At 41.6% G+C, this 21,677-nt stretch overlaps 1 protein-coding gene and 1 non-coding gene across 3 annotated transcripts; one reads left to right on the top strand and one right to left on the bottom strand.

Annotated features, from left to right (window-relative positions):
- Positions 1–1,289: 1,289 nt before the first annotated feature.
- On the bottom strand, positions 1,290–21,584 carry DCTN5 (dynactin subunit 5). 2 transcript variants are annotated; one of them, XM_061207934.1, is made up of 6 exons: positions 21,447–21,584; positions 20,603–20,671; positions 13,116–13,234; positions 9,781–9,892; positions 5,888–5,990; positions 1,290–2,030 (listed from the first exon to the last, which is right to left on the bottom strand). In XM_061207934.1, the coding sequence occupies exons 1-6, from the start codon at positions 21,492–21,494 to the stop codon at positions 1,933–1,935; spliced, it is 549 nt and encodes a 182-aa protein (XP_061063917.1). In that variant the 5' UTR covers positions 21,495–21,584; the 3' UTR covers positions 1,290–1,932. The 2 variants fall into 2 exon arrangements, with proteins under 2 accessions (XP_061063917.1, XP_061063918.1); XM_061207935.1 differs by lacking the exon at positions 1,290–2,030 and adding an exon at positions 4,432–4,727.
- On the top strand, positions 11,499–11,571 carry TRNAR-UCU (transfer RNA arginine (anticodon UCU)). Its single transcript has one exon. It is a non-coding gene; the product is annotated as a tRNA-Arg (tRNA).
- Positions 21,585–21,677: the final 93 nt, after the last annotated feature.

Below are 21,677 nucleotides of genomic sequence, written 5' to 3'. Positions count from 1 at the left end.
TTAATTTTGGTTGTTCACCAACAAAATGGACAGTCAAAAGCTTATATGTCAGTTATATCTCAATAAATAAATAAATTTAAAAAGAAAACGAACAGTTAGTCGTATAAAGTGGCAAGCTTCCTTTTGAAGGTATTCAAACACAGGCTGGAAGGGAATCTGTCAGACACGCGCTGGAAGATTTCTCTAGGAAGCAAAAGGTTAGCCTAGGGCACATCTAAGCTCTGCCAACTACAAGATCCACCTTTTTGGTGGCACAAAAGGGGAAGGGAGCTGGGGGATATGGCTCCCCAAAAAGCTGCAACCATCACAGACTGCTGGTATCAGACAGGACACAGCAGACTGTCCCCGCGTACCAGGGCAGACCTGAAGAGCGTGGGCTGCAGAGCCAGGCAGACAGGCACACGTGCATGTGACTGCTGGGTCAGCCACTTCTTCACCACGAAGACTGGAACAAGTTATCTCATATCTTTGAATTTTTTCCTCATCAGTAAAGTGGGGATAACGTCCAGCTTACAGGGCTGGTGTGAGCCCTAGGTAGGCAGGTGAACATAAAGCCTGCAGAAGGGCACCAGGCACACAGTGAAGTGCCCAAGAGAGGCTGCCATCGCTGGAGGTGGACAGGGATCACCTTCAAATGACTTGCTTCACGTGTCAATCTTTTAAGGTACAAACATAAAAAGTGACAAACCAGAAAGCAGTTTTACATTGAACTAGCAGAGATGACTACATACAGCTCTTTTTGCAAACCCCATAACCAGATATTAAGTCAAGACAGCTGCTGCTAGATCCTAACCTTCAAGGCTAAACTGTCCTACCCCATTCACAGCAGCATCAGAGCTTCAAGCAAGGCCAGCCTTCTCAGGCCTTCACTCCTGTATCTTCCTACTAAACCAAGAGGCCAGAGCAGAACAGGAAGGGTTGTGCTATTACCCAGAAGATAAGAACGGCCCTGGCAACTTCGTTTACTCCTTGGGGCTCTGTGCCCCCAGAATGATTTTAAGAGGCCCTCATGTACATATGAGATTGGGCCCAAGTACAGATATTTTGGTCTGAACTGTGAGGTTTATGGCAAAGAAAGGGTGGGTTGAATGGTTTTAGGTCAGGGAGCAAGTGTCACAAATGCTACATCTCCAGTGAAATGAGGCATATACTGCTGTCCCCAAACACCATGAGGCAAGGAGTGGCTGCCAGACTAGTCCACCCACGTGGGAGACTCAAACCTGGGACCTTGCAAAAATAAAATCTGGATGCTAAGGGCCCCCCTTTTAGTGAAAGCCAAGGCCCTAGAATAGATGCTAGAAAGTCTTTTATTAGTCACCCTGAATTAAAATGACAGTTCAGGTCACTCTGGAAAGAAGAGAAATACTAACCACCCTCCCTTCAAGTTTTAGTAGCCAACAGGAATCTGGGCTCTCAGAAGTCGCAAAACACTTTTTTTTCCAGATTATGAGCAGCTGTGGCAACTGGTCAAATGTGTGAGCAGCAGGGAAGCTGAGAGTGATCCTTGTGAGCAGAGCTCACTGTGGTAGCTCATGGCCATGGGCAGCACAAGAGCATCACAACCTCCCCACTGGGACAGAATGCCCTGCTCCATCCAGCCACCCACAGGACCAAGGGGTGGAAGTGCTGGAAACAGATGAGTCCGTGTTCCACACATAATGGTACAGAGTGACTGTTAATAGATACGGTTTAAGCACAGCATTTGGAGACAACTCCTCCAGACGTTCTGTTATTAAAGTCTTAAGAGCTTAGAGCCTGGGAGGATTGAGAAACTCTAAAGAATTAAACCAAAAAAAAAAACCAAAAAGACAAAGAAAGAAAGAGGGTGGGAGGTGTCAAAGACACAAGAGCTCTTTGTAGATGCTGACTGGCTCACTTTGTCCCCAAGTTCACCTTAGAGCTCAAGCGAATTCGGGACACAAGGCAGAGACATTAGACCTGTGTCAAGGGCAAAAACTTCTGGTAGTAGCTCTTGGTGACGTCAATCATCAGCTCCTGGGTACATTCTGGGAGCTCCCCTGAGAAGAGTCCTGAGGAAAGAAAGACCTGGTCAACCACGAGGAGCCGGAGGAGGCCCACATGCAGCTCTGACTTGTGTTGAAACCTCTAGAAGTCTCCTTTCTTTAGTCAATGAATGTCTAAATACTAGGTTTTCCATCTTTGGTGCTAACAGAATATTTCCACTGACCATATCTTCAAGATGATGTGAATTTGTGTGTGTGAGAGAAACAAATAATACTTTCCCCAAATGCAGAAATACACCCCAGGGACTTCCCTGGTGGCACAGTGGTTAAGAATCCGCCTGCCAATGCAGGGACACGGGTTCAAGCCCTGGTCTGGGAAGATCCCACATGCCATGGAGCAACTAAGCCCGTGCGCCACAACTGCTGAGCCTGTGCTCTAGAGCCCGCGAGCCACAACTACTGAACCCATGAGCCACAACTGCTGAAACCCACATGCCTAGAGCCTGTGCTCCACAAGAGAAGCCACCACAATGAGAAGACTGCGCACCGCAATGAAGAGTGGCCACCACTCGCCACAGCTAGAGAAAGCCCGCACACAGCCACAAAGACCCAATGCAGCCAAAAATAAAAAAGTAAAAAAAAATAAATTAATTAAAAAAAAGAGAGAAATATATTCCAGGTAAAAGAGGTTAGTACATCATGGCATAACCTGAAGAGTTAAGGCAAATCTGACTACATCAGACGTTGTTCCAGGCAAGGATTCGTCCATCCCCTGGATTCTGGGGTGACGCCTGCTGGGCAAGCCAAGGTGAGAGCTCTTGAGGGAAGAAACTGCCCTGCTATTCATACAATGAAACTGAATCCAAGGCCCGAACATGCTAGATATATTCAAATCACAGATGGAAGCAGAACAGAAACACCCTATATAAAGACAAAAGATGGGGGAATCCTATTTAAGAATTTCTAGGAAAGAGGCATTCTCACACACTCTGGGTGGACGTGTAAACTCATACAACCGTTTGAAGAGCAATTTAGGAATATCTAGCAAAACTTTTAGAAGTTCATACCCTGTGACCTGATAATCCAACTTTTAAGAATTTATTCTACAGATAATCTTGCCCAATTGAACAATATATATACAAAAGCATCAATGGAGCAAAGTTTCTAATCATGAAAAACCAGGTGCAACTTCTTTTGATCCATTATGCCAGAGAATGATTAGTTAAACTGTGGGACATTTATGCAATGAAAACCATGAAACCATTAAAAGGCATGAGGTGAATCTTACCATACTGACAAGAAAAGATGCCCTAAATATACTGTTAAGGAAGCAAGTTTCCTAACAGAACAGAGTATGATTCTGTTTATACATGTAAAAACAGTTTCATATTATATACACAAATATATATATAAACACACATACCTATACACTCATACACATATAAAAACACACACATATGCTCTTGTATATATACAAAGAGAAACTAGGATAGAAAAAATGGTCTTAAAAGATACGCAATTCTCACAGGCACCTTTTACAAACTAGCAGCCCATGTTAGATTTCCAAATATATGTTTAGTCTGTACAGTATTTAATCTCCTAAAAAAAAAATTAGTACTCAACAATTAAAAATTCAGAAATACCATACAAAAATTTAGATTTTGAGCTCCTCATGAAACACCAGAAGTTCTCATATCATGCCTGTATTCTTAAACAGCTATGATAGGCTATTGCTTCAATCATTTACATGATCTGCCGGGCTCCTGTGGACATCTGAGTTTTTGGTCCCTAACCCAGATCCTTTCTGTACGGTTTGCCTTTCATTTTGACTCAGTTTCATGCTGTGGAGCCTTCCAAAAATATGCTAGTTTTCCTGCAACCCTATGCCTCCTCATTAAAGGGGGAGATAGCCAACAGCAGTATCTAGATGGTTAGCATTTGTTTGTGAAATCACATAAAATAAACATGGGAAGTACCCTATCAGTGCAAAAAGTACTGGACTCTAAATAAGGAGTTCTGGGAGTTCCCTGGTGGTCTAGTGGTTAGGATTCAGTGCTTTCACTGCCATGGCCCGGGTTCAATCCCTGGCTGGGGAACTGAGATCCCAAAAGCCGAGGGGCCAAAAAAAAAAAATTTTTTTTTAATAAATAAATAAATAAATAAGCAGTCTTTAGTGCTTGTCAAAGCTTTCCCCCCAACTAGCTCCAATACGTCGTACAACTCAACCTCTCTAGGCCTCAGTTTCCTCGCCTATACAATGATCTCTAAGGTCCCAGGCAGAACCTCCACACACAGTGTTTATCTGGATTTCAAATACCTAGCAGTGCTTCCCTGCCATCCGCCATCAGTGCTCAAAGACCATAAGTTGGTTCTAAGGGCCTTGAATAAGTTAAAAGAGACTAAGATATTTCGTCAGCAATACACTTCTTTTTTTTTTTTTAATTTTATTTATTTATGGCTGTGTTGGGTCTTCGTTTCTGTGCGAGGGCTTTCTCTAGTTGCGGCAAGCGGGAGCCACTCTTCATCGCGGTGCGCGGGCCTCTCACCATCGCGGCCTCTCTCGTTGCGGAGCACAGGCTCCAGACGCGCAGGCTCAGCAGCTGTGGCTCACAGGCCCAGCTGCTCCGCGGCATGTAGGATCCTCCCAGACCAGGGCTCGAACCCGTATCCCCCGCATTGGCAGGCAGACTCTCAACCACTGCGCCACCAGGGAAGCCCAGCAATACACTTCTCATCTCAGCACAGATGCTTGTCTCACAACTCCTAAAACAATCGCCAAGACCGTGCTGATCTAGCACTTGCTAAGAACTATTAAACTTTCTCACAGTGGGAACTCATTATGGGGAGAATTACTAAATAAAAGTCTCTTCCTCCTCTGCAAACAGAGGTGCATGAAAGAGCAGAATGGCCCACTTCCTCCCCAAAGAATCCTAGTGGATGACTTTGTACATCTTTGAAATTTGTGTTCAGTGATCTGAGTAATGAGATTTTTAAAAATTGGAATAACAAATAAACCACCCAGTGGTTAGATGTCATCTATTGTCAAATCTCTCTCTTCGTATCATCTTCCATCTGTGAATCTATGATGTGCCTTTGCATGCGCTATGTGATTTCCACTGCGTAAAACAACATGTAGAAGAAAAGAGACTGTCTTGAGGTGGGGGTTGGGGAATGTGAGGTTTTCTTCTTCTTGCTTTTCGGTGTTTTCCAAGCTCTCTAGGATGAGCATGGATTGCTTTTGTCTCCTCACATGCTTGTAATTTGGAACTCTGAGCTCATGAGGGCTTTGCCTATGGGCAAAGGTCAAGAGATAATGTATTTGCTTCTCTCAGGTGTCCTAGAGCTCTCACTGGTCTTAGAGCATGTTTTATGGTAACTTTTCAGTTAGGGCATTCCTGGGCAGGGCAGGAAGTACAAGTTCAAACCCCAACCAATGTGAAGGTAAGGCCATAGAATTCTTTGGACACACTTTTTCTTTTTCCACCCAGAGCCCAGGCCAAGAGAGACATGCTTCCTCATACTTTTCCTGTGCTGGTGACAGGTTTGTCCTACATCAATTTTTTACTGAGGGATAACCCTTCGAGAGGATCTCTCTGCCATGTGTGGATCCGAGGCTTTATCTCTCATCCCCACATGAGCATCAAATCCTAAACCACACTACTATGAAGACGGCATCAACTGAAGCAGGCTTAAAAGTGTGGATTTAGTTTCCTCTTTGCTTCTGATCCTTAATAATTTCCTTGTGAATCCAATTATGCATGTAAAAGGACACTAGTTATATTTTAGATAGTATTTCTGAGTACTCTGTACCAGGAGAATGTTTAAGTTAGCTAGATCAACATACTGCTAGAGATAGAAATCGCATGCATTACTTTTGTGAAAGAAAATAAACTTGAGTTTTAATAATCAACACCCAAGGTTACCTGGGCAGCCTGAGAAGACGGTGAATGGTGGGACCACAGTTTCTGGGGGTAATACTGTGTTGTCGAGAATTTTGCAACAGTCTTTCAACACACACCGGCGCCCCTGAAATTAAAATCTTGTTAATAGGAAATAGACCAGGAAATGGGAGTAAAAGTTGTCTTGTCTGCTGTGTGGAATGTATTTATATTTTCTCCATTCATGATATCATACAATAGTCATGGACAGTGACGAGAGGCTTGGCTACGATTCCCTCCTGCAGGTGGTACATGACAAGCAGGAGGTAAAAATGTGAGTGTGTATGTGTGTGTGTAAATTTGAGGTGGGGGTCATACACTAGGGACAGTTCAAGTTATCTTAGGCATTTCATACTACATGAAATTCAATCTTCAAGAATTCTGTTTACTTTTCTTTCTTCCTTTTTTTTATAATTTAGTGGATATCTGTTGTTTTGCTTGTCCAACATCCATTTCCCTTTCTTCTGGTAACAGAACATATATTTTCCTTGGATACCGCCCCATCCCCATCTCAGTCCATGTGCTTCACCTCCCATCCCAAACTATGAACCCCAAGCCTGGCCACAGCCACTGGTTTAGGGAATCGGCGTATGAGCCGATGATGAATCTCAACATCAGGGCTTCTGCTGGGACTACTGGGAAAAGAAGCTCTTTCCAATGGGGATTCTAGAGGACAGGACAGAATCCTGGACCAGCCACTGGTTTCCATGAGGAAAGGACCTGCCTGAGAGCCTCCCAGAGGAAAACAAAAAAGGGAAGGGGATTAATTCTCATGACATCAACTGAACCCCTGGAGCCACTTATGTATGAAATTAGGATCTACTTCTGTACCCTTGGTTCATATTAGCCAGTACATTCGTTTTGCACCTACCAATTTAAGGTCTGTTTGTTCTTTTGCCAATTCCAACTGGACAAGTCTGGGCAAATTCTTCTGGATATGAAGTTATTAGTTCATTTGTTCTCCCATGGGTAAGTGGTAGTTATTAGAAGGTTTAGGCTGGACATTACGCTTGACTTTATCCACTGTCGTCGCTTTTCAATTCTGCCATCACCCACGGCATTTTGGGGGCAAGAAATAAGGTCTGGGAGCTTCATCTCTTTCATGGCTTAAGGGAAAGGAGAGGCTTCTGTATACGGTTAAAGTTATGTCTCAGACAACTTGCTGAGTAAATGAAAGATTGCATTTACATCATCCGGGTCTGTAAGTTTACTTGTGTTCTGGTCAGATGATCTGATAAAACATCCCCAGGTGGCTGAGGATGCGGAACACCTAACAAATACCAGGATAATGCTAACCCATCTAGATCTTAGATTTTACCAAAGAATATGAAAGATATTTTGATTTGGTTGTGTTCAAATTTTCCCCCAGTATTAAATACCTAACTCTTATGTATGTCCAGAAACTCCTGGGTAGATTGCCAAATGAATTTTTTAAAAAGCTTTTATCTCTAAGGTCTGAATTTCTTCAGTGGCTAACTAAGTTGTCTCCAGTTGGGTGGATAACAGCCAAGTTGGGCAACATCCTTAGGTCAGAAGCAAGTTATGACCGCAGCTCTTCATTTCTCCTTGGAAAGTTTTCTTCCATGAATTACCTATTATTGGCAACATCAAAAATCGGGCAGATGGCCAGCTCCCCTGGTGACTCCCAAATTAACTCAAAGATGTCCTATGACGCCTAAGCTCCTAATAACTCAGACTAAGCACATGGGGCACTGAGTAAAAGGAGACAATGTGCTGCATATGGCAGGACACATTCACAGATAGGGACCTGCAGACACAGGGCCCTGGAAGAGAGGGACAGTGGAAATGAACCTTCTCACGGTATACTACCAGCCACCACACAGTCTGAGGGCACCTGCTTTCTAGAGTGGCCATTCTGCCCACTCAGAGAAATGTGCTCAATTGGGTTTCAGAGAATTCTGGGTAAACTGATCAATTACATGGCAGCAGAATAAAAAATGCAGGTACTTCTTAGGCATGAATGGCTTGGCAATAGCTGAGGAGATAAAAAGCTGAAACTACTTCTTTATTCTTTCCTGGAGAACTTTCCAAGAAGGAGTTAAGAACTACATGTTGCTAGTATTACAGCTACCCATATCTCCTTATGCAAGTTATTTAGCAAGTTACTTAAATCCTGTGAAACAGGATATAAAACCAAGCCCGTAGGGATGCTGTCAAGACTAGAAACAAAAGTAAAACTCATGGCATGGTAACAGTGCCTATTAATATTGCCTGTTAGGCTTTTCCTGCAGACATTTGGGCAATTCTGATTAACACCCACACCTTCACATATCCAAGCATAAGTTAGACTACCACATGGGATGCTACAGGAAGGATCCGTGTGTCATGAGGACAGTTGGACTCTAAATGAGTTCCTGCTAGCTCTGAGATTCTCAAAGGATCTTTCTCCTGAGATTACTTGGGAATTTTTAAAGGCTCAGCAAATAAGTACTGTCAATACTGAACAATGACAATACCATGAATTGACGTATTGAAAAGTGATACAAAAAGCAGAGCACCTAACAATAGGACTAGAATTCCCTAAGCTGTGGGAACAGCATTTGGATTTTAACCGTTCAGACATTTGGCTCTGGGGCTAAAGGACTAGGCTACTATGGTGATGTCTTCCCATTGCCGAGGAAAATATCAGAAAAACCCAGCTGTGGCTTGGAAAGCCAGCTTTGGTCAAACAGTCAGAGTGAGGGGAGAGGATGGATTTCTTCTCCCTTTTCTCAACGTCAGCCCGAACCACAGATGTTCTGTCTCTAATACACACTAAGGAACTCCCCTGGAGAAGAGTATTTGGCAAAACAACTACTCCCCTTAATTCTGAGTAACAAGTCAGACTGGAAGGTTTTTCTCAGCAGTGGGGGTCTCCATTGCACTGTCCACCTTTGCTGTGCCCTCATGGCTCCTGGAATGTGACTGCATGGCTTCTGCAGGTTTTCTGATACTCTAGGGTCCTAGTCTTACCCAGAGCAGAGAACTGGCTCTAAATTAAGGGAAGTGGCCATTTAAATGCATGAAAGGGGTCTTGGCTTTTCCCAGAATCTGAGGGACAAACATAAAATGTAGGAAACATTTTCCCTGAAAATTTAGGCAGTTTGGCTCTGATCATTAACATTCTTACTCAGGATGGTCTCAGAAATCCTAACTGAAATCAACCTCTTCATCTATGAAATACCAAGAAATTCAGCCTTGGAAAGCCTTGGTTGGGTTAAACAAACTGATATCGAGGCACCTGTGGACCAGGGTCCTACAGGTTCTGCTGAGGGAGGGGCCGCCTCGCACCTGGCACACCCAGCACCCTGAACTTCATGCAGCTCCCTAAACGTCATGCCCGTTGGTGACTCTGACCCTTACACATGCCAATCTCTTCCCTGAAACACTCATTCTCCTCTTGTCTAGGAGCCAATTTTGATGCACCCTTCAAGATCCCCTCACCCCCACCAGACTGTAAGATTCTTGAGGTGAAGCAACAGGTAGGCCACATGGCGGCATAGCTATTCATACCACTAGGGTTCAAATCCCAGCACCACCATTTACTAGCCTTGTCAAATCCCCTAATATCAAAGGTCTTCAGTCTCCTCACCTGAAAACAGGGATAATAACAGTACCTAGTACCCTTGGATGGTTGTGAGGATTAAATGAAATAATCAAAGGTAAGAGTTTAACGTCATATGGAAGAGGTTCCATAAAGGTTAGCCATGATTATTAATGCCTAGGAAAAACTCCAAATTCAGTAATAATTCTGATAGACCAGTAGACCAGAAAGGACTTCTACCCTGCTTGATGACAGAAGCAGAAGCCCACTGATGTGAGGGACGCGAGCTAGAGAGGGAGTGAGGCTGCTCAGCCAGCCAAGTCACCATACTCACAATCACACAGTTCTTGCCAACGTGAACATAAGAGCCAATCTGAGCTGCGTTGACCACACAATCTTCCTCAATAAAGACATGGTCCCCAATATGTAAAGGAAAAAATGCAACGCTATAGAAGAAAAAGAAGATGAACAAAGAAAGGTCAAAGTGATGTACTTTTGGTCAAGGTTTATAGAACTAAAGATCGTAATCTCAACTCCATCGTCTTGTCTTAATAAGACTGTTCCTAGCAAGGAAAGAATCCTCAGGCTTAAGGAATTCTATAATGTTGAAGAAGATGCACGTGGCTACTAAATCGAAATCAGAAATATTAGACCAAGGAAATGTGAAAGGAAATAGCAAAACAGTAAGAGCAAAACCTTCAAAGCTGAAAAATCTGGCACCAAATAAAAACGAATGAATGTTTTGCTCATTACTGCCTCCTTTGAAAATGCCCACAGATCACATTTTCATTAATCTGCTCTATAATCCTTCAGGGGACTGATGTGAGGTTCATGGGATATAATTCCCAACATGCTAAAAATTTATATATTGACTGGCTTTATTGAGAGTCTACTATATGCCAGACTCTATGCTAGGAACTGGGGAATACAATGGTGAGCAAAAGGGATGCAATCATGCCCATGGAGATTACAAACAAGAGAAGAAAAGAGAGATTAAATAAATGATTAAATAAGTAATTAGTTACAACTGTGATAAGTGCTACAGAGGAAAAATAACACATTATGAGAGCATATAACAAAGAGAATTTACTCAGACTGGAGGTTAAGTAAAAGCTTAAATGAAAGTGACATTTAAGCCAGGACTTAAGGAGTCAGTCGGCTTTCTCCAGACTTGTGACATCATTCCCATTCTCCAGGACTCCTCAAATGTCATTGACAGTGGTCTGTGATCATATTTACAAGAAATTTCGGTGCCTTGGGATGTAAAATATTTGGACTAGAACTAATATAAAGCAGCTGGATGCTCACTGGCTCTTTCCAGTCCTGTGTTCTATTTTGTCAGGAATATTTTGTCAGAGATGATACCTGTCCTCCACAGACCTATACTTTATTTAAATCTTCCTTAATTCATTTGCATTTTTGGTCTGGACCCCTTGTGTGGCAATGGATTCCTTGATCTTATCATAGTCTACAACAGTACTGTCAACTCCTTAATTTTAAATTAAAAACTCCAAACTTTATACTATTATCTGGTCCTGGTATTGAGATATACAGGGGAGGAAATCGACATTCACCTTCTATTCATGTGTTGCTATTTACGCTTTCATATTTCTATATTTCTCATGTGGACTATTCTAATTTACACTTCCCTCCATTCACCAATAAGCTTCTTATTCATTCTCAGTCCTCTTCCTGGACCATATCCAGCCCAATAATGCTTTTATCAGGAGGTGGAGTCAACAACTCTAGCAGAGCATCAGTCACTGTATGAAACCATGAAAGGGCGTCACAGGGTTTTCTGATTTCCACTCAATAGTCCTTTTTTTTCCTAAATTTTAAAAAATATTTATTAATTTTTTGGCTGCGCCGGGTCTTAGTTGCGGCACATGGGATCTTTAGTTGTGGCATGTGGACTTCTTAGTTGCAGCATGCATGCAGGATCTAGTCCCCTGACCAGGGATCGAACCCAGGCCCCCTTCATTGGGAGCACAGAATCTTAACCCACTGAACCACCAGGGAAGTCTCCTCCCCTCAACAGTCTTCTGAGGGACTTCCCTGGTGGTCCAGTGGTTAAGACTCTGCGCTTCTACTGAAGGGGGCCCAGGTTCGATCCCTGGTCAGGGAATTAAGATCCCACATGCCACGCAGCACGGCCAAAAAAAAAAAAAAAAATAGCCTTCTGAGCTAATGAGCAAATGCTTTCATTTAAATTTCATATGATTTACAATGACTCCCTGCTCCAATTCCTGTACATAATGAAAGCCTGGAGCGCAACATCACTATGGGAAATGCAGGACAATTCCTGCATGATATACACCCAGGTATGACAGTCTGAGTTAGCTGCCCTCTTCTCTGTTCCTTCCTAACCATGTTCATGCCCCAGTGACAGGAGTATCCCATTCTATAGTGGCTATCATGTTATAGCATCACATTCTATAGTAGCTATCTGTTTATGTAATTATTTCTATCACTAGGTTGTTGTTGTTTTTTTAATTGAGGTATAGTTGATTTTCAATATATATGTTTCAGGTGTACAACACAGTGATTCACAATTTTTAAAGGTTATACTCCACTTATAGTTATTATAAAATATTAGCTATTATTCCCTGTGCTGTAAAACATATCCTTGTAGTTTATTTATTTTATATGTAGTAGTTTGTACCTCTTAATCCCCTACCCCTGTCTTGCCCCTCCTCCTTCCCACTGGTAACCACTAGTTCGGTATATCTGTGAGTCTGTTTCTTTTTTGTTACATTCATTAGTTTGTTTTACTTCTAACACTAGGTTTTGAGACCCTATATGATCCATCTTTATATGCCCAGCTTATAACCTAGTGACTGGCATAAGGAAAGCACTCAATCAATGCTTGTTGAATTCTTGGATGAAAAGCAGATGGTGCCATAGGTAGGAACCAGGAGGGCAAAGGGAGAGAGAGGCAAAGAGAATACCATCATATCAAGCATAGCGGTCGGTTTTCCTGCCCTGTCCATGCCCTTTCTTAGACAATCCTTATTCCCACTGAGAGATCAGTGGGCCTGACTTGACCCTGCTCTCTGGGTCAAAGCTGTTTAGACTGGGGTGGCACTTAACTCAAACTGAGCTAATTAGATTCCCTCTCCCAACACTTTGTTAATAGGACCTAAAATCTCTGGTTGGTATCCATTGGAAGCCTAAATGGAGAAGTGATGTAAAAAAAGGGCTGAGGCAGCAGGGTTGACTCCATGAGAAAAGCCGGAAGATATAGCTGAAAGAAAAAAGAGGGAAGCAGAAGTGCACAGAGGAGGACAGTTAAGAAACAGTATAACCTTGGTAACAGAGCGGTAGCCAGACAGAAGAGTGGTCTTGATTCTGGCTAGCTGTCCAGTTCCAGGTTCTAGTCCCTTGTGAAGCCTGACCCCTTTTTCTACCCTTAAATTCCATCAAATATGCCTGTGGCTGTTTAATCAGAACCCCCTTTGCTTTTGCCAGCTTAAGTGGATTGTTTCTGGCAACTAACCACCAACTAGACTAAGACAACCAACACCAGAGTTGTGTTCATTATGGTGAATTCTTACTTAGTGTCCCAAACAATAGCGTAGACCTGCTCCTTCCCCCACAACTCAACACATGGATAGTACCACCAGTAGCAGCATCTTGCCCAAGACTGAAACAGGTCATTAAATTACATACCCTTTGCTGAATTTCTTGAATGGTGGCCTTATGACACTCCGACTTTTCACGACACAATGACGTCCAACTCGTACATTTGCCAGATCCCCTCGAATAATACAGTCATTCATCACAATGGTCTATAAAACAAAGCATATTTTAAAAAACTAGCAACATAGCCTAAAACATAATGAAAAAGAGTAGGAAACAAGACAGTTTGAGAGTTATGCTATACTCTACTGAATCAACTGTTCTGTCAAAAGGGATAACTTTTAAGGTTAAGAGAATTGCCCTCATAATACTGACTGCAGTTCAAGATGTTCCCAGTACATCACAAGCTTTGCCCTTATTATCCCATGAATAGGACTCAATGGATGGACAAACATTTATTGAGAATACCTGTGGCAGACCTGGTCTGTACATCTCCTCAGATGCACTCGGTTCCACCTGCCCCCAAGCCTTGGCTGCTTGCTCAGTGAGAGTCCTGGCTGTTCCCACCTTTGTCTAATCTCCTAACACTACTATCTCCAACTTCATGCTCCAGAGGTGGACCCACTGAGGTTCTGCTTCCTCTCCCAATTTCTGGACCCAGAGTATGTGCTACACTGCAAGGTGTGATATCTGGCTTCCCCAGAGGTTGCCAGGAGGGGCTGAATAACACAACCCAGAAACTGGGGGGAACTAATGCCCCATACTTGGTAAAGAGTAGACATTCTTGAAATGTCTGCTGAATAAATGAGGTTTAAAAAAAAAAAAGTGCACGTGGCTGGGGTTGCGGCTGGGAAAGTAAGCAAGGGACCAGATCATGAGGAATTACCTATGCTGAGTACAGAAGTTCAGATGTTTTTCCCTAGCGGGTATAAGGAATCAATGAAAGATTCTAAGCAGAGGATTAACACAAGCGAAGCTTCATTTTAGAAATATTACTCCGGAAGCAGTCTGGAGCCTGAATGGAGGCAGGCAAGACTGGAGGGGAAGTGACCCTTCAGATGGATCAAGGTGAAACAAGATGGTGGGCCTTACCTAAGGCAAAAGCTGTGCATCAGGAAAAGAGAAATAAATCAGAGGTAGAGGAATCTGAGCAAGCCTTTAGATCCAGCTACCAGCTTAGAGGAAGGAGAGGGGGACAGAGATCACATTAAGCAACACTGTGTAAACAGAATCAGCCAAATTCAGAAATATGAAAATACTGCAGGACAGTGAGCCAGTTTCCTCAACATATAAATGGCATGCGGAGAAAAACGAGGCAGGGAAAGAGAACTGTTACAGATTCAAAGAGACTTAAGAGACACATCAACCAAACAGTAATGTGTATCTGACCTTGTTTGGATCCTGATTTGAACAAGCCAACTGTAAAAAGACATCTTAAGATAATGGAGGGACTTCCCTTGTGACGCAGTGGTTAAGAATCCGCCTGCCAATGCAGAGGACATGGTTCAATCCCTGGTCCGGGAACATTCCACATGCCGCGGAGCAACTAAGCCCGGCCATCGCAACTACTGAGCCTGCGCTCTAGAGCCTGCGTGCCACAACTACTGAGCCCACGCACCGCAACTACTTAAGCCCGCGTGCCCTAGGGCCTGCGCGCCGCAACTACTGAAGCCCACGCGCTCTACAGGTCGTGTGCTGCAACTACTGAGCCTGCGTGCTGCAACCACTGAAGCCCACACGCCTAGAGACTGTGCTCCACAACAAGAGAAGCCACCGCGATGAGAAGCCCGTGCAGCGCAATGAAGAGTGGCCCCCACTCGCCGCAACTAGAGCAAGCCCACGCACAGCAACGAAGACACAACGCAGCCAAAAAAAAAAAAGATAATGGAAAGACTGAACACGGAATGAGGATTAGATTAGATGATATTAGGGAATGACTGGCTTTTTAAAAAATATATTATAATAACGGTCCTCTATAAATTTTTTAAAGCCTTTAAATATTAGTGATATACATTGAAATATTTATGGGTGAAATAATATTATGCTTGCAATTTGCTTTAAAATATTCCACTCCAAAATTGATTTGAACTTGGCAGGTGAGTATAGAGATGAAGCAATGCCAGAATATTGCTAATTGTAGAAGCTGGTGAATAAGTATATAGGGACTCATTATATGTTCTCTCTACTCTTATATGTGTCCTAAAAGTTCCATAATAATACTGCTCATCTATAAAAAGTAATGAACTACTAATCCATGAATATATCCAACAACATGGATAAATCTCAAAAACATTATGCTGAGGGAAAGAAGCTGACCCAAAAAAAAAAAAAAAAAAGTACATGATTCCAATTACAGGAAACTTGAGAAAATGCAAAACTAACCTCTATTAGTTTTACACAGGTTACCTGGGCAAAGCTAGAAGAAGGCTTGACTGCAGAGGGACACAAGGAAACTAGGGTGATGGAAATATTTTATATCTTGACTGTGGTACTAGTTGCATAGATGTCCACATCAGCCAAAACTTTTCAAACTGCATATTTAAAATGGGTACACTTTATTGTATGTAATATACCTAAATAAAAATGATTTTTTAAATGTTCCATTATAAAATATTTAAAAAGAAAAAAAAGAAGAGACTTTATACGACTTGGTCATTGTTTAGATGTTGGGTAAGAGAAAAAGAATCTAGGACAGGGTGAGCAATTCTGGGGATTAGATGATAAATTCAATTTTGAAATGCTGAGTTTGTGGAATCTGTGGGATGACCAACAGGCAGTTGTAAATAAAGGTCTGGGGCCCAAGACAGAAGGTCAGGCTAGAGAAGTAGATGGGAACACCTCAAATATAGGTGAATTTAGATAAATCACTAGCCAGAACATGAGGCTCTGAGAAGATACTAAAAAAGAAATGGGCTCACACCTGGAAGAGTTTACCAATCTGACCCACATATGTTCAGTCTATAAAACCTCTATCGGTAAAAAGAAATGTTCACATCTGCTACTGATTGTAAAGTATTACAGGTCCTCTTGGTTTTTTTTTGTTTTGTTTTGTTTTTGGCTGTGCCGTGCAGCTTGCGGGATCTTAGCTCCCTGACCAGGGATCGAACCCAGGCCCCCGGCAGTGAAAGTGCCGAGTCCTAACTACTGGACTGCCAGGGAATTCCTCTCTTGGTTTTTAAAAGCTATCCTCTTCAAGCTTAGAGAGACGCCTATTTCTAGTACATAATTCTTTCATCTGAGAGCCTTAATTTACTTCAATCATTGTTTTTCAGCTTGTGTTTCCATCTACAATCAGAGAAAATGACTTATTTTTCTTTTGGAAGAAAACAGAATACCAAGAGTTCTGAGTATTTGGTAATGGCTGTGATTGTTTTATTGTGTTTTAAGTAAAGATAACAATCTTAATCTAGAAATAAAGAAAATCCATATAAGTTCCTCTGGCAGCCTAAATTACATTCCCACTGAGGAAGCAAACACACAAAAAACATAAGAAGGAAACGATATCACAGATGGTCAAAGAAATTTAGCAAGCGGTATTCGAACCCTGGTTTCCTATCTCATAAAGAATGGAGCTAAAGAAGAGAAGTCAGATTAAAAATAGAGGCAACAGGGTGTTAAAATGAAAGGAGGTGCCTGAAAAGACCTTTCAGGGAGAAAAACAGTATTAAAGCAGACTTCACTGAACTCAACAAGGACAAGGCAGAGGTGGCAAGTTGGGGGTCTGAGGGCTGCACCTAGAAATGGTTTTCTCTGGCCTCTGCAGCCATTTTTATCATTTAAATTAGATGCTATCATGTGAATAGTAGGACATTTTACATTTTTAAAAATCCAGATTTCCAGTTTCTTTTGAGAAAATCAGAAGCTCTGGAAGTATAGGTCTGCATTCCCACATGGCAACAATCAGCTCGAGCTTAGCTAGGTCCTGTATTCTCCAATTCACTAGGCTCCACCATTCTGGTTTACACCCAGTCCTCTTTGCTCATCTGATCCCTATCTCTTCCTGCAGGCACTGTGACATCCGATAGAAGGGCTCAGGAAAACAGAAATGTCAAAGTTCTGAAAGGGACAGGGGCTGGAAACAAAAATGGATTGTTCATAATAACAAAAAGCTGGAAACAAAATAACTATCCACCCATAAGAGAGGGGATAAACCGAATTGTACACAACAGTGAAAATGCATAAACCACAATGAATCTTAGAAAGTAAGCTGAGAACGATGTTACTTACTAAATGTAATATATGTTTTCTATTGTTATTATTACAATAACTGAGGGTAAAAATAGTAAGTCACAGAAAACCAAGTAAAGCTGAACAATATATATTATTTAGAAATACACATGTATGTGGTAAAAATTTTTTTTTGAAAAATAAAGAATTTATAAGACAAAAAGTTCAGAATAGTGGTATCCTCTTGGAAGGAGGTAGAAGAAAGAAATGGGAGAGGAACTTCAGGCTGTACTGTATTATTATGCATTGATTATGTTCCAGTTCTTCAGTTGGGTGGTGGGTTCATGGTGTTGATTTAATTTTTATGCTTCAAAACATATATATCGTGTATCAGTCTTCTGTGTGCACCAAATATTGCCAAATAAAACACCTTTCAAAAAAGAAACAGAGGGCATCGAATAACCAAAACAATCTTGAAAAAGAAGAAGTTGGAAGACTCATATTTCCTGATTATAAAATTTACTACAAGTCTACGGTAACCAAAATAGTGTAGAACTAGCATAAGGACAGATATATCAACTATGGAATAGAACTGAGAGTCCAGAAAGTAACCCATACATCTGTGGCCAGATGATTTTCTATAAGGATGACAAGACCATTCAACGGGGAAAGAACAATCTCTTCAACAAATGGTGCTGGGACAAGTAGATTTCCACACCCCCAAAAATTAATTAATTAGGACCCCAACCTCACATCATATGCAAAAATTAACTCAAAATGGATCAACGACCATTTAAATACAAGTGCTAAAACCATAAAACTCTTAGAAGAAAACATAGGAGTACATCTTCATGATCTTGGGTTTGGCAAGGATTCTTAGATATACGACACCAAAAACTTAAGCAACAAAAGAAAAAATAGATAAATTGGACTTCATCAAAATTAAAAACTCTTGTGCATCAAAGAACATTATCAAGAAAGTAAAAAGACAATCTACAGAATGGTAGAAAATATTTGCAATCATAAATCTGATAAGGATTTAATACCCAGAATATAAAGAACTCCTACAATTCAACAACAAAGAGACAACAAGATTTTAAAATGGTCCAAGGACTGAATAGATATTTCTCCAAAGATATGCAAATGGCCAAAAAGATAAAAGATGTTCATCATCATTAGACATTAGGGAAATGCAAATCACACTATCATATATAAAAGATAACTAATAAGAACCTACTGTATAGCACAGGGAACTCTATTCAGTGCTCTGTAATGACCTATATGGGAATGGAGTCTAGCAGAGAGTGGATATATGTATATGGATGGCTGATTCACTTTGCTGTACGGCAGAAACTAACACAACATTGTAAATCAACGACACTCCAATAAAACATTAATTAAAAAAAAAAAAAAACACAATGAGGGGCTTTCCTGGTGGCACAGTGGTTAAGAATCCGCCTGCCAATGCAGGGGACACAGGTTTGAGTCCTGGTCCGGGAAGATCCCACATGCCGCGGAGCAACTAAGCCAGTACGCCACAACTACTGAACCTGCGCTCTAGAGCCCATGACCACAACTACTGAGCCCACGTGCCACAACTACTGAAGTCCACGCACCTACAGCCCATGCTCCACAACGAGAGGCCACCACAATGAGAAGCCCGTGCACCGCAACGAAGAGTAGCCCCCGCTCACCGCAACTAGAGAAAGCCCGCGCGCAGCAACAAAGACCCAACGCAGCCAAAAATAAAATAAAGTAATTAATTAAGAAAAAAACACACAATGAAATATTGAATACTTTTCATATACACATCCAAAAAAAAATAACCCAGAAAATAACAAGTGTTCATGAGGATATGGAGAAATTGGTACTCTCTTGCATTGCAGTGGGAACGTAAAATGGTGCAATTTAGCAGTTCTTTGCAAAGCTAAAAAATAGAACTGCCATATGACCCAGACACCCCACCCCTAGGTATGTAATAAATAACTGAAAACAGAGCTCAAATATATCCTTGTATGCCAATGTTCATTGCAGCATTACTCACAATAGTGGAAAGGTAGAAACAATCCAAGTGTCCATCAACAGATGAATAGATAAACAAAATGTACATATATACAACGGAATATTATTCAGTCATGAAAAGGAATAAAATTCTGATACGTGCTACAACATGGATGAGCCTTGAAAACATTATTCTAAGTGCAACAAGCCAGCCCAAGGGACAAATCTTGCATGATTCCGCTTAAATGACATATCTAGAATAGGCACATTCATAGAGACAGAAAGTAGATTGAGGTTACCAGGGTCTGGGAGGAAAAGGGGATGAGAGTTATTCCTTAGTGGGTTCAGAGTTTCCGTCTGAGTGATGAAAATGTTTTAGAAATAGATATAGTGGTGGTGATTGCACAACACTGTGAATATAATTAATGTCAATGAACTGTATACTTAAACATGCTTAAAATGGCGAATTTTGTCATAAATACACACACACACACACACACACCAATCTTCCCTACAAAATCACAGAAAATGTTTTGGAATTAGCTGAAGGATTTCAAATAAAACTCCACATATTTGCTAACGAGTCAGATGGAGTTAACTGAATTTTCTAATTTTGTACTGAAATAGTGTATCTATAATTACTAATTACATCTAACTACCAAACTATGTTTCTTTTCCATTAAACCTCATGGTATGATGGGGTAACAGACACAGTAATTGTGTCTCTACTGAAAATATCTGTGATCTTTTGATTACGGTGAGATTTTACCTCTAGAAGTTAGAGATTTAATATTTCAAGGAAAATTGAGTGTTCCTAATGGCAGGAAGAAACCATGGACTTCAGTGTTTGTCAAGCTCAAATATATCTTGATATTTTCTCTGGTTCTGAAGTGTTCTAACATTATCCCAGGTTTATGCTCATCTCTGTGCTATTTCAGTTTATTCAGACGACAAGGTTCTGAGCCTTTCACATTCCATTTTTCAAATGCATTTCAGATTTTAGTTATCTTTCCCAATTCTCAAATTAAGTTTCAGTTAATAATGGATCATTCATTAGTAAACAGATAATTATATCAGTATCCCTTTAGTTTCTACACTAAAATACTGTCTTGTCTATTTATGTTTTGTGTCCAGTAATACAGGACACACTACAATACTGTCTAATAATTTCAGTGCTGGGTGCCATTGTATTTTGTGCCTGGAATAACAGGGAAAAGGCTTTCTGTTGCCTTTTTTTACTGCATCTTTTTTTGTATTCAATAAACCCAATTTGGAGAATTAAAAAAGAGAGAGAGAATTTTAGCATATATAGCAATAAATGGGAGACAACATTTCATCTGCCCTGCTGATGTGATAATCAGTGGAAAGAAAGCAGAAATATGCATCCCGGAGCTGGCTCCGTCCCTTACCTTGCCGTTGAGAACGATGTTCTGACTTCCACACAGTACCGACTGGCGACTAACTTTGTTCCCAGATGCCTGCAAGGAAAGAGCAGAAAACCGAGGTGAGCAGACTGAGTGGGTTCTGGGCTACAGGTTTCCACCAAGAAAGCTCATACTGGAGTGAAAAGGACTTGCAATGGGGTGTCGTCTGCAATGGAACGAGTCAGGATATCAAAAAAGCAAGGATGAATTAGGAACTTAGGGATTCAAGGAACAGACCCAGAAATTGGATGTGGTACGTCTATAGCCTAGCGGCAGCAGAAACACAAATTCTCATTTCTATACTTCGGTTTTACAGCCCTAAAACCAGGATAATGACTTTACCAATATCATAGAGTTGTGAGAATTTAATGAAAAAATAAAGAGTAATGCTGACTGAGCACTAACCCGGTTTCGAGCAATTTACACACATCTGCATATAGTTTGTATTGACTATAAAGAACCTAACAACAACAAGAAAAAGAACCTAACAGTCTTTAGCACGTAGTAATAAATTGTGACACGTTAGTTTTTAAAAACAATTTTTTTTTAAAGGCCTGAAGCCCAGAGCTGTAATTATCAGGATGGATGAGACGTGTCCTGCTTTCTGGAAGGCGTTTTATCTCTACGAGGAAATCAGGAATACATTTTTAAAAGCCTAAACTGGCCATGCAAGGAATACATAACAAAGCCAGACCATACATGAACTCTCACTGTGTAATCTCGGACTAAACGCTGAAGGGACCTGGGGTGGGGCAGGGACAGGATGGAGACGGCGGCCTCAGGGAACGCTGGCTTGGAGAGGGGAGGGCAGATGTCTGGACACGCGCACCGTCTCGATGTACTCGGACTTGTTGTAGAGAAGCTCGCCCAACTCCATGGCCACCAACTCCTCTGCGCAGCTCCGGCTCCTGTCAAAGTCCGTCAACCTGTCTCTCCGCCTGAGACCCTGGCTACTTCCGGCTGCTCCTCCACTTCCGCTCTGGGCGGTCTGCGGTCTCATCCATAGCTCGGCTCTCCGCTAGGTGGCCTCGCTCCATTGCTCTGCGGTCTTTGGCTGCGC

The sequence above is a fragment of the Eubalaena glacialis genome, chromosome 13, assembly GCF_028564815.1.
Source record: "Eubalaena glacialis isolate mEubGla1 chromosome 13, mEubGla1.1.hap2.+ XY, whole genome shotgun sequence".
Taxonomy (NCBI): Eukaryota; Metazoa; Chordata; class Mammalia; order Artiodactyla; family Balaenidae; genus Eubalaena; species Eubalaena glacialis.
Note: the sequence above shows the minus strand (reverse complement) of the source record. Positions and strands in the feature narration are given on the sequence as shown.